This window comes from Sphaerodactylus townsendi, linkage group LG08 (genome assembly GCF_021028975.2).
Source record: "Sphaerodactylus townsendi isolate TG3544 linkage group LG08, MPM_Stown_v2.3, whole genome shotgun sequence".
Taxonomy (NCBI): Eukaryota; Metazoa; Chordata; class Lepidosauria; order Squamata; family Sphaerodactylidae; genus Sphaerodactylus; species Sphaerodactylus townsendi.
This window is the reverse complement of record NC_059432.1, coordinates 7,558,168-7,571,331: the sequence shown is the minus strand read 5'-3', so window position 1 is coordinate 7,571,331 and position 13,164 is coordinate 7,558,168. Positions and strand designations below refer to the sequence as shown.

The 13,164-nt window shown below is 42.2% G+C and overlaps 1 protein-coding gene across 6 annotated transcripts in view; it reads right to left on the bottom strand.

The window, feature by feature from the left end:
* GBF1 (golgi brefeldin A resistant guanine nucleotide exchange factor 1) overlaps positions 1 to 13,164 on the bottom strand; it is a 167,694-nt gene that overhangs the window by 153,248 nt on the left and 1,282 nt on the right. For 5 of the 6 annotated variants that reach the window (XM_048505228.1, XM_048505231.1, XM_048505230.1 and 2 more), the window contains exons 2-3: positions 4,966 to 5,071; positions 2,029 to 2,095 (exon numbers count right to left, since the gene is read on the bottom strand). In XM_048505228.1, the coding sequence (XP_048361185.1) occupies positions 2,029 to 2,095; positions 4,966 to 5,071 (173 nt within the window). Of the gene's footprint in view, positions 1 to 2,028; positions 2,096 to 4,965; positions 5,072 to 13,164 lie in introns of those variants that run through there. The other variant, XM_048505232.1, reaches the window with a different exon arrangement.

Sequence of the window (13,164 nt, the reverse complement as noted above, 5' to 3'; positions counted from 1 at the left end):
GATGAAATACCCACAGAGATCCTGAAACATGGTGGGCAGGCAATGGCAGAAGCACTGGCATCACTGTTCAACAACTGTTGGCAAAGAGGTGCAGGCCCAGAAAATTGGCGAAGAGGTGCCCAAGAAGTCAAGTTCCCCAAGAAGGGCAATATCTCCGAATGCACCAACTGGCAGGGCATCACACTCCTCTCAGTCCCCGGGAAAACATTTTTGCATGATCCTACGCCAGTGATTGCAGTGTACCCTTGACCAACACCTGAGAGAGGAACAAGCCGGATTTCACAGTGGAAGGTCCTGCAGTGAACAAATCTTCACCCTCCAAAACGTCACAGAGCAATGTACTGAATATCGACATGCACTGGCCATCAACTTCATCGACTTCAAGAAAGCTTTTGACAGCATTCACCAAGCTTTTCATAGAAGCTTTTGACAGCATTCACCGAGGGTCCCTCTGGCAGATCTTGCGTTTGTATAGAGTACCAGCAGCCTTCATCACCAACTTCAAAAACTTGTACCTACAATCCAGCTGTTGCATCCAAACAGATAATGCCTGCACAGACTTCTTTGAAATCACCACTGGGGTCAGACAAGGCTGCATTCTGTCTCCACTTCTCTTCCTTATAGCTCTTGACTACATCTTGTGGAGAACTGGAACATGCTCTGGCAATGGCATACACTGGCCTGACCAAGACTGCCTTGGCGACTTGGATTTTGCTGATGACATAGCTCTGCTCAAGGAAGACAAGCCAAAGCTGCAGCGCACAACAACTGACCTGGATAGAGAAGCAGGCAAAATTGGCCTCAGAATAAGCACTGATAAATCAAAGATCATGTATGTTAGCTCCATAGCCGCAACACAGGGAATCATCATTGGATCACAGCAGCTAGAGAAAGTGGAGAGGTTCACCTGCTTGGGCAGTGTGATCTCCCAGAATGCAGAGGCAGATGTCAGGTGCTTCATTGGGGAGGCTGCAGACGTTTTTCAAAGAAATAAACAAGATCTGGTGCTCACCAACAATTGCCCTAAACCCAAGCTCCGCCTATTCACCTCCATTGTGATCCCGACAGTCAACTTATGCTAGTGAGATCTGGAAGGCATCAACAAGTATCAGCAACAGGTTTGACGCCTTCCAACAGAAGTGCCTACACCGATTCCTGAAGATCTAATTTTATGACCACACCACTAACGAAGAGGTGCTCCGAAGGAGCGGCATGTGCAAACTCCATACTGTCGTTGCACACAGAAGACTTTGACTGGCTGACCATGTCCTTTGCATGGAGAACAGTCGGGTCCCAAAGATGGCAATGAGGTAGATACCTCCTGATAACAAATGATAGCGAGGATGCCCCCAAAACACCTAGAGAACATTTGAGCAAGACCTGAAGGCACTGAAGATTGCACGGGAAGGCTGAAACAATTGCCCAAGACCGGAACTGCTGGAGAGCACTTGTTGCCTGATATGCTACTTAGAATGGAAGGATCTAACACACACACACCATGGAAACCCACAAGTACATAATCCCCTGTCTCGTAAACTCTGTGTGTGGAGGGTATGCTCTTGCTTTTGTGTAAATCAGTGTGAGAACATGGGGGCAAGAAAGGAATTTTATGATGAATGGTCTATCATGATGAATAATTTTTACGGCGTGATTCATTACTGGGAAAGATATTATGAAATTAATCTATTATGGTTGTGAATTTTACATGATAGCTTGCAATGTAGCTGTTTGTGTTTGTTCTATTTGTGCTGTGATTTTATGATTCTGAGTTTGTTGTTTGCTCTGACTTTGAGTCAATGCAATGAATGTATTTGATTTGTTTTGATTGAGTAGCAGTCAGTTATTAAAGGATCCACTAATCAAAGCAACATCACACAAGAAATATTCAGGCAAGTATGTTATCAAACATGCAATGTCATTCTGCTACTGACACATCTTACAGGTTCACCAAAGGAATCATAAAAACCAACAGCCAGGATGCTGAATAAGCCCAACCCCACTAGACACAACACTGATGTTAAAGCTTACCAGTTAGATTATGGAGAACATCTTTTAGGATTCTGAAGCTATGCAACAGGGGATCACGTTCTTCATCCTAAACACAAGAAAAAGTAATTGCTGAGCCAAGTTGGATCCTCAGACCAGAGAAGAACACATTTTCATCTCCTTTCAATCAGCACCTCAGTGAGGCATCTAGGTCAGATAGATTACTCAAGACCACCTACAATTGAAACCAGCAGATATAAGATGACTCCGGGGTGTCATTTTTTCTAATACCACTCCAGCATTCTTTTTTTTTGAAAAGTTTATTAAGATTAAAATAAGTACATGTTATATAAACATATTACAATAGATAACAATAAAAGCAAGGAAAGAAAAGAAAGAAAAAAGAAAGAAAGAAAAAACACAATAGACCTTGTTATCTAATATCTTTTCTGTAATCCAACACATTTCTTGATTAAATTTATACAAAATAATTCTTATCTCATAAAACTAAAATGACTTCACAAGTGAACTCTGTTGACTTTATCTTCGTCCAATACGTTGTTGTTGTTATCTGTTGGTCTAAATTTCAGGAGGAAAAAAAAGGTCATATACTTATAGCCTCGATCTTTAAAAGAAAACTCCAGCATTCTGAAACACTATCTAACCACTGAAATATTTTAACTCCATTTTGATGTTTATACTCATTAGCATTTAAGGAAAACCCACAGCAGTGGCACTTGAAACGACTTTCAAAGCCTCAGAAGCCTGCTCATTTCCAATGCAAGTTACTGGGGAACTTGCCTCAACCAGGGCCAGTATTTGAATCAACCATAATGAAAGTGGGGGAGTGAAAGGGTCTGTACTCCAGTCAACAAACAAGACTCAAGGTTTCAAGAGCTTTGCTGGGACTGTGTCAGCCCAAGAGTCAGGAAGTCAAAATTGGGGCTTTGTCTTCTGACCCCCTTAAAACATTGGCTCATCCCATGTTCCCCCCTCCCTCGCATTCCCAAAACATCAGCATAATAAAGACAGTGAGAAAAGAGGCACTGTTATAAGACTTCAGCTTGGGACAGACACCTCCCTTCTCCAAAAAGCTAGAGATAAGGGACAAGGTATGCCTGATTCACTAGTTACAAGCAAGCAATAGGAAAAAACCTTCCAGCCACAGGTGTTGATAATGAAACGCCAGATGTGGCCTTGGCACTGACCAGCAAGATGCCAGGCCTGACAGGTAGGTTGCTCAAGGGTTAACCATCCAAAAAGCACCTATAAGGCTAATGGTAGTAATGTACCAATATCTCTTAATATTCAATCTACATCTACTTAAACAATTATAAATAAGTTTCCTTACTGTATAACATAAACACAGGATTATCACAAAGAAACATAAACCCAATAGTCCCTCTACAAAGGGCTCACAACAAAACTAACACTGAACAATATCCACATGGGCTGTCATTCCCCAGTTGTTGAATGACTTCGTATACCTTCACAATGGCCTGTTCTCTTGTAATTTCCCAAAGAAATCCTTTTCCAAAAAGGCTATAAATCCCCTTTTTTGGCTTAGCTATATAAGAACTCTGCAGGATAGAGGATCTGGCTTGTTACTCCACTTTGGTCTCAATACCTTCTATGCTCTATTGGAGGAGATCAAGCGCCTGTGGGATTGGATGCAATTCCACAGGGCCTGCAAGATGGAGCTGTTTTACCAGGCCTATGGTTGAGGCAGAGGTAAGATCTACAAAGATTTCTGAAATATTTGAGCCTCATTCTTTCCTTCCCCGCTCTCCTTTATAGTTAACATCAGGATATTTATCACCATCTTTCTGATATTTTAATTATTGTTTTAAAGTTTTATATTATGAAAATTATATTTATGTTATACTTTGTGAATTGTTATTGTATTTATTGGATGGAAGTCATCCTGACCCCCAAATCGAATAAAATAGAAATCTAATAAAATAAAAACTTTCATTCTCCATTCTAGATAGCAAAGAGAATTGTTCAGCCTAAGGATTCCTCAAGAGGCAGAAGTGGTTCCCTGTCTCCCAGCTCGACTTCCATCCCATTCAGCGAAAATATGATGTCATCTTTGTATCGTTCCCAAAGGTTGTTTAAATTGGATTCCTCCACCCCTCTCCTACTAATTTCCCTGGAGTTCAAGAATGTGCACTGTTCTTCAGAGGGATCTTTTGGAACCTGTTATTGTCCTACATAAAAGGAAAGGGATTTTTGGCAGCTGGACACTTCACACTTGCCAGAAAGTTCATTCAGCCAGTATGTCAGCAGACTCTGGAGCAGCTAGGTGTGATAACAGAGTGATTGAAAGGAAACCAAATGTGACCCAACCAAGTGGATCATGAGGGGAAAAGAAGGGCAGGTAGGCAGCCCACTAGCTAAAGACATGTCCTGCCTGGGCTCAGAAGATGGAAGGATCTGGGAAGAAAAGACCAAGCAATGCGAAGCTGGACACCTCAGTCAGATATGTGACTACAAAGAGACACAATGAAAAAATCCAGGCCCAACATGGGGTTCTTGAATTGTGTGGGGGAACAGCCCCAAAGCCTTCTAAAAAATGAGCTAACGCGGACCAAGATTCCATTTTGTTCTCCCCATTTTATTCAACTCTATGTTGAGAGAGAAAAACTAGTCCAAGTCCACTTCATGGTTGAGACACTCCAGAAACTGGACCACAATGGTTTTCACTCAACAATACTCTAATCAAGGTAAGGCAGAATACACTATTTTGTTGCCGTCTACTGTACAACAGCTGTCACCCCTTCAAATCATTTAGTTATCCAAATGCCACTGGGACTGCTGAAAACTCATAATAGCACATAGGAAGATGTGGTGTCTCCTCTTGAAAGGTGTGATGTAGCAACGGAAAACTTCAGTTTATACCGTACATTTGACTTCATGAGGAAAAGAGCACCTTATGAAACAGATTTAAGACTTACTCCCAACTTCCCAATAACTTACCATATGTGTATGAGTGCTCCATCTTGCACTGCGCTTTATGGCTCCCACTACAGTATTGATTTCACCTTGTATAATGTAGATATTTTTATCCACAATCCTGCCAATCCTAAAATTGAGAAGATGAATTAGTACCATTACAAACACACTGCATTTCAATTATTCTTTAACAGAAGAAAAAAATGAATTCCAGACCCATTTTTGAGATAACACAAATATAAAGCATATTTCAGAGCAAACAGTGGTTAACTGAATTTCTCCAGAACACTCAGTTGTATGTATGGTAGTTATTCTGAAGGCTAACAAGTTTCCAGCTTCTTTTCAGTTTTCAAGCATTAGATTTGTGGGTTCACAGGTTCTCAGAAAAAATTCAAAAACAAAACCTTGCTCAGACTCAATCTACAACAGCTCTCAGATGTTGAATAAACAAGTGAAAGCAGTGGCCAGGGATGGCTGGTGAACCAGATGCAACCCCTCCTAGGTAGAAAAGATTCTGTCACTGTGGTGCACACCCTGGTAACATCTAGATAAGATTGCAGCAGTGTGCTCTGTGTTGAGCAGCCCTCGAAAACTGTCCAGAAGCTACAGTTGGTGCAAAATATTGCAGCCAGACTGTTGAATGGAGTGGGTCATGAGAACCATCTTATTCCAACCTTGCACTATCTACAGTGGCTTCCAATTTGCTTTCTGGGTCTATTCAAGGTGCAGCCTGAGACCTTAAGGACCGCCTCCTCCTATATGAACCTACCCATACACTCCAGTCTTATTCGTTGGCCCGGCTTCAGTTGCCCCACTATCTGAAGCTAGACAGGTGGCAACCCAAGAAAGGGTCTTCTCAAGTCACAGAACCCAGACTTTGGAATTCCCTCCCCAGGGAGATTCATCCATCCCCCTCCATCGCTGTCTTTCACCAGCAGGTTTTGTTCTGCCTGGCATACAACCAACAGCGGTTACTGGTTCTACTTCTAGTGCTGTTCATGTTATTTTATAATTTTAACTTTATGTCATGCTCCTGGAGTTCAAACGACTTCCTTTACTGAAAACAACATAAAGATAAAGCATTTAGACTTCCATTGCCAAAACTAAGGATTAAGTGCCAAAACAACTTCCATTATGCCCCCTTTCAACGCCTCCTTCCACATCAGATAGCACAACCCCTTGGAGCCAGTTCCCAAGGGGGGTCATGGAAAGGAGATGGCACGGCCTTCACTAGACCAAAACAACCCCTGCTTCCCAACATGCCTGAAAACGAAGCTAATAAGCAAACCAGAGGAAGCTGTCCCAGAGAGAGGATCCCACGTCCCAGCCAGGAGACATGACAGGATCAGGCCGAAACAGGCCAAATCCTGACACTTTATTTCTTACTGCTTACTTGTTTCATGTTAACCACCTTGTGGTTCCTGATTAGGTAGAAAGGCAACAGAAAAATGTTTTAAAGGAAGAAGAAACAGGGTCTCTGAAGAAGACTTTAGTATGTGGGAAGGTTTATCAGAACAGAGACAGTTCTTAATCTATCCATGGGAATTAAACTTTTCAGGGAATTACAGTTCAACACTAGCACACTGAATTATTCCTAAAAACTGATCTGAAACCAGTACAGAGGACAGATGAGCTACAAATGGAAAACCTGGCTCCAGTTAATGCTTCAGCTATTGTAAGGAATTCCATAGAAGCAGAAATAAAAGGCTTTTTTGGTGTAAAAGACCGTTTATTCAGACATCCTAGAAAGCTCACGTACACGACGTGGCAGGAATAAAGTCTCCCGCCAGAAGCACAGGTTATAACTCTGTCCATCCCATCCCCCCTCCCGGATTCCCATGGGAACGGAGTTCTCATCTCTCTCGCAGAGATAAGGTCTCCGCCAGAGTCTCCGCCGCAGATGCTGGCCCAACGCCCGGGTTATGGAATGCAGTCAAGGCCAGGCGGCTGTCCCGCTCATCAACACCATTGAATCCTTTACAGCTATCATGCTTTGCACTAGTTGACATTTTTTCAGAGACACCCCAAACTGAACAAACCACTGTAATTTAGTCTGGGTAAAACAAAGGCATGCATAGCTAGACCCAGGTCAGCAGAGTTGGCACACCAGTTCCACCTGGACAAAAGCACTCCTGGGAGACAGATACCACCTCACTATGCTGAAGAAAGGTTTCCTTCAAGATCACTTCCCAGCTGCACATCTGGTTCTTAAGAGAAAAGTGTCATCTCATGCAAAATAAACTGACTTGTCATTCCCAGATTAGCTAGTCTATTAACCAATAACCCCTCCACCTTGCCTAGATCAAGGTTGAGTTTTTTAGTCCACATCCATTCCATCACTGATCTCAGACAACAGTACAACTCCTCCCTAAAAATGATGGAAGAGATAGATTTGGGCACCATCAACATATTGAAGTTACACTCTCCAAATCTCTGAACAACTTCTTCCAGGCATTTCATCAATGCACTGAATGGAGAACATGATGTACTCCAAAAGTCAAGGCCCCGCAGCTGAGAAGAGTTATTTCAGTAGCACATTCTGGGATTGGGACCATTGTTAAATAGTGCACCACAAGGTTTTATTAGAAAATCAACACAGAAAGATACCATGCTTTGGACTATTGAAAACCTCTGAGAGGTACAGTAAACCAACTGGGATATACTCTCAGAGGTGTATCTAGGCAAACTGGAGCACGGGGACAAAACCTGAGTTTGGCGCCCCACCCCCAATATGGGCAGCCGACCTCCCCCACCATGACCAAACAATGCACCAGCTCACAAAACACCTCCCATCCCCAGCAAAACATACATGGCTCTCTCCCCACCAACTATCTTTCCTAATTTTGTCCTCACACCAACCCTATGAGGTACATTGTTAGCCTGAGAAACAGCTCCAAGCCAGTGAAAGTGGGTATTAAGCATGTAAATCTCTCACAAATCACCCCCAGCAAAACATCTACCAAACAAATGTCAGCATAATCTCTCACAAAACACCTCCAGTGGAATCCACCCACAAAAAGCATCACTTTCAATGGTGTTTAAACTAGGGAGCCCAGATTCTTCTTTTAAATCCACCTTAAAGGGAGAGTCTGGGGTCCCCAGTTAAAACAACTTTGAAAGTGATGCTTTGTGGTAGATTCTCCCCCACCCTGAAACAACATCACTTTCAATGTTTAAACTGGGGACCTCAGATTCTCCCTTTAAGGGGGTGCCTGCTGTCAGAGGTGAATTTAAAAGGAGTGAATTTAAGGAGTGAAGGAAGTGAATTTAAAAGGAGAATCTGGAGAAATTTGGGGGGTGCCTGCTGTCAGTGGTGCAATTGTTAAGCTAGCAGCACCAAAATTTCAGGGTATTTTTAGGAGACTCTCCTGGTGATACCACCCAGGTTTGGTGAAGTTTGGTTCCGGGGATCCAAAGTTATGGACCCTCAAACGTGTAGCCCCCATCTCCTATTAGCTCCCATTGGAAACAATGGGGGATGGGGCACCCCCTTTGGGAGTCCATACCACCCCTGAACCAAACCTCACCAAACCTGGGTGGTATCATCAGGAGAGACTGTCAAAAAATCACTAAAATTTTGGTGCTGCTAGCCTAAAACAGCGCCCCCTGCAGGCAGAAAACTGAAAAAACACTAAAAAATACAGAAAACACACAAACTGACCTGCAATTTTTGCGCCCCCACAAGGGGTCGCCTGGGAACATTTGACCCCCCCCCCGACCCTAGGCAGATACGCCACTGTATACTCTCCATGTCAGGACCAAAGCAAATGTTGTCAGCCATGCTGACCAAGGCACCAGTAACTCAATCAACTATCTAAAGATAGACTGGACACATTCCAAACAATCTTCCAAAAAACACATTAAAAAGAGCCACCAAACAGCACTGAGCTGAAGGGAAGACAATACTGAATGTAAGGTGATTTCCCACTAAGAAAAGGTTTAAATACAACGGTTTTTAAATTGCTGTACATAACTGGAACTTGTACGCAAATTCAAGCAAGTCCCTTCCTCTTCCTGACAGAAAAAGGCCCTTTTTTCAAGTAAATAGAGAGGGCAACAAAACTGGCAAAAGGTCTGGATTCCATGCCCTATGAGGAACAGCTTAGGGATGTATGTTTAGGCTGGAGAAGAGAAGGTTAAAGGGTGACGTGATAGCTATGTTTAAATATTTGAAGGGATGTCATGTTGAAGAGGGAGCAAGCTTGTTTTCTGCTGCTTGAGAGACTAGGACAAGGAGTAATGGATTCAAGGTGCAGGAAAAGAGATTCCACCTAAACATTAGGAAGAACTTCCTGACTGTAAGTGGTGTTCAACACTAGAATACACTGCCTCAGAAAGTGGTGGAGTCTCCTTCTTTGGAGGTTTTAAACAGAGGCTGGACGGCGTTCTGTCAGGATCGTGTTCCTGCATGGCAGAGGGTTGGACAGGATGACCCTTGAAATCTCTTCCAACTCTATGATTCTATGAGAGATCAGAAGAAAAGCTGCAACAGGCACCGACTCTCACTCAATTTTTATAGCCGCATATAACCTTGCATTGTAGTGGACATTTCACTAGTTCAGGCTTGAGAATAATTCAGTAAAAAACTTAACAGTTTACTTTTTTTTAAAGTCTCCTGACCACTCATACACAATGAAGCTCCAATTCCATTATTCTAAACTGTCTTCTCCAACTAATGAAACCTTGCTTGTCTGGTCTCCTGAAATGAATTTTTATTCATGGAAGCTAATGATAAAATGGATATTTTTTAATTAATTTTTGTACAGAATTTCCCCCCTGCCTAACAAGGGTCACCAAGGCAGTGACAATTTCAAACACACATGACAAAAAGCTCATTTTAAACCCATTAAAATCAACCCCCAACGCACATTAAAATAATTTAAAAACAGAAATAAAAAATATAGAAAACAGAAAGTAAATCAGTGAAAGTAGTGGCAAAAGAAACTGAACAAGTGAAAAAATATAAATATTTAGGGATCTTGTTTACTCACAATCTTTCTTGGTCAGCCCATTTTAAATCAGCATCAGTAAAAGCTACCTCAACTGCAAATGCTTTAGTAAAATTCTTTTATGCTAGAGGACATCAATATATTCCAGCAGTAATTATGGCATTCAATGCAAAAGTAGTTCCTCAGCTACTCTATGGTTCCCCAGTCCTCTTAGCTCAGAACACCAGTCTAAATACTATACATTCCAAATTCTTACACAGAATTATGGGTTTTCCAAACTGCGCGTCCTACACAGCCTTACGCATTGAATTTGGTCTATGTTCTCTATCTACCTTGGCCTGGATTAGAGTGATAATATACTGGCTAAAAATCCACCATTATTCTAAGCCAGGGAGCTTTACATTCTTGCTGTTGTCCGAACAGAACTCCTCCAATTGGCATGGGACAATTGTTGATAAAATCACAGAAATTGGCATATCTATGGACGAAATATTAATGTTATCTTGCCTAGGGGCTAAAAAACTGAAAAAAAGACAAATTCTTAGAATGGGATTATCAAAGATCTTTAATAGCAGCAAACTCAACTTACTCACCTGCAATTCAATTTCTAGTTGGAGAAAAGGGTTGTATGACTAATCCTAAATTAAGGCATGCATTCTCCTTAGCAAGATTTAATATTTTACCATCTGCTTTACTTGAGGGCAGATTTCAAAAAATACCAAGGTCTGAAAGATTGTGGCTTTGCAATAGTGCACAAGTGGAAACGCTAGCACACACTATGTTTCACTGCCCAAATAGGATATACTTAAGGCACAAGCATTGAGCATTGTTCACATTCTCTAGCACGGGTATGACAGATGACCAAAGGATAAAGTATTTTTGGGGTGGTTCTAATCACGATTTTTCTGAATCAGTCGCCAAGTTTTTGTTTGATATCATTGTTACTTCCGCAGGAAGTTTTTTATATTAAATGATAGTTATTTTGAGCTGTATCAAGGTTATTTTTCATTGTAAACTGTTTTGCTGTATGATGCCAATAAAGGCTGTGTATGTAAATGTATTAATGTAAATCAGCGATATGGAAGGAAAAATCATTGAGGGAATGCCAAACAAAATAAAAAAGCTTTCACCCACGAGCGGAAGATGGCAATACAAGGGGACAGACTACTAATCTCTCAAATGTCTCAAATGTCTCAAATCTCTCAAATCTCTCATTTCAGAGCTTCAGTGCTATGACCAAGAAGGCCCTCTCAAAGGTTGCAACCAACCTAATTCCCAAAGGCAGAGGCACCCAAAAATATTAGCAACTCAACCACTAAGAAATCAGGTTTGAGAAAACGCTGGGTTTTCATTTTCCCATGTCCGGGACAAATGACACAGTTGGCATCTTACCATACAGCTACCTACCTCCAGACCAAAAGACTGAAAGAATGAGATCTGAGGCCCCTTCCGCACACACAAAATAATGCGTTTTCAAACCACTTTCACAACTGTTTGCAAGTGGATTTTGCTATTCCGCACATGCATTATTCTGCATGTGCGGAATGAGCCTATGTCCCTCAGACTAAGAATAAAATCCATTTCCTCAGGATCTCTCAGGCAACACTTTAGGGATTCATCTGTAACATACATTTGCATGACATTCACAGCCATAGGAAATCTACAGGGGAGCAAAGGCGGCATGGTACAGCCCACTCCCATCAATCTCAGCAGCTAAACAGTACTTGGAAGAGAGACTACCAAGGAAAGCTCTGCAGAGAAAAGAAACAGCAGAACAACTTTGCTTCTCTTGAAAGTCCCTTGGGTGGAATTATCATAAGTTGGCTCCAACTTAATAGTCCGTATACATATAAATGAGTTAATGATTCTTGGTAAGTAAACCTTTGAGATCTACTTCAAGCTCTTTTGACAATGTAATTGTTTGGGAGGGGCCGCAGCTCAGTGAGAAAGCCTCTGCTTTGTATGCAGCAAGTCCCAGGTTCAACCTCTGGCACCTCCAGTTAAAAAGGACCTGGCAGTAGGTGTTGTGAAAGACCTCTAGCAGAGACCCTGGAGAGCCGCTGCTGACTTTAAAGAAGAGGAAGAGTTGGTTTTTATACCCCACTTTTCTCAATCTTCTACAGGTCTCAGAGTAGCTTACAAACTCCTTCTCTTCCTCTCCGCACAACAGACACTGTGAGGTCAGCGGGGCCTTCATTTTAGAATCATAGAGTTGGAAGAGATCCCAAGGGCCATCAAGTCCAACTACCGGCAATGCAGGAACACACAATCAAAGCACTCCTGTCAGATGGCCATCCAGCCTCTCTTTAAAAACCTCCAAAAAAGGAAATTTCATCACACTCCAAGGTAGTGCATTCCACTGTCAAACAGCCCTGATGGTCAGGAAGTTCTTCCTGATGTTGAGGTGGAATCTCTTTTCCTTCACCTTGAATCCATTACTCCTGGTCCCAGTCTCTGGAGCAGCAGAAAACAAGCTTGCTCCCTCACCAACATGACATCCCTTAAAATATTTAAACATGGCTATCATGTAACCTCTTAATCTTCTCTTCACCAAACTAAACATACCTAGCTTCCTAAGTTTCTCCTCGTACGGCATGGATTCCAGACTTTTCACTATGTTGGTTGCCTTCCTCTGAATCTGTTCCAGCTTGTCAATATCCTTCTTGAATTGCAATGCCCAGAAATGTACACAGTATTGCAGGTGAGGTCTAACCAATGCAGAATAGAGTGGTACAATTGCATCCCACAATCTAGACTCTAGACTCCTATTGATACAGCCCAGAATCACACTGGCTCTCTTGGCTGTCGCATCACACTGCTGACTCATGTTCAGTTTGTGGTCTACTCCCAGGTCCCTTTTGCAAGTAGTGTTGTCAAGCCAGGTGTCACCCATCCTATATCTGTGCATTTCATTTTTTCTGCCTAAGTGTAGTATCTTACATTTATCTCTATTGAAATTCATTTTGTTTGTTTTGGCCCAGCTCTCTAATGTGTCCAGGCCATTTTGAATTCTGACCCTGTCCTCTGGGATATTAGCTACCCCTCCTATTTTGATGTCATCTGCAAACTTGATTAGCATGCCCTCTATTCCCTCATCCAAGTCGCTGATAAAAAATATTGAGTAGCACTGGGCCCAGGACAAAACCCTGCAGCACCTCACTAGTCACTTCTCTCCACAATGAAGATGAGCCATTGATGAGCACCCTTTGAATTCGGTCAGTGAACCAATTACAAACCCATCTAGGCTGAGAGAGTTTGGAAAGAACTGGGACCA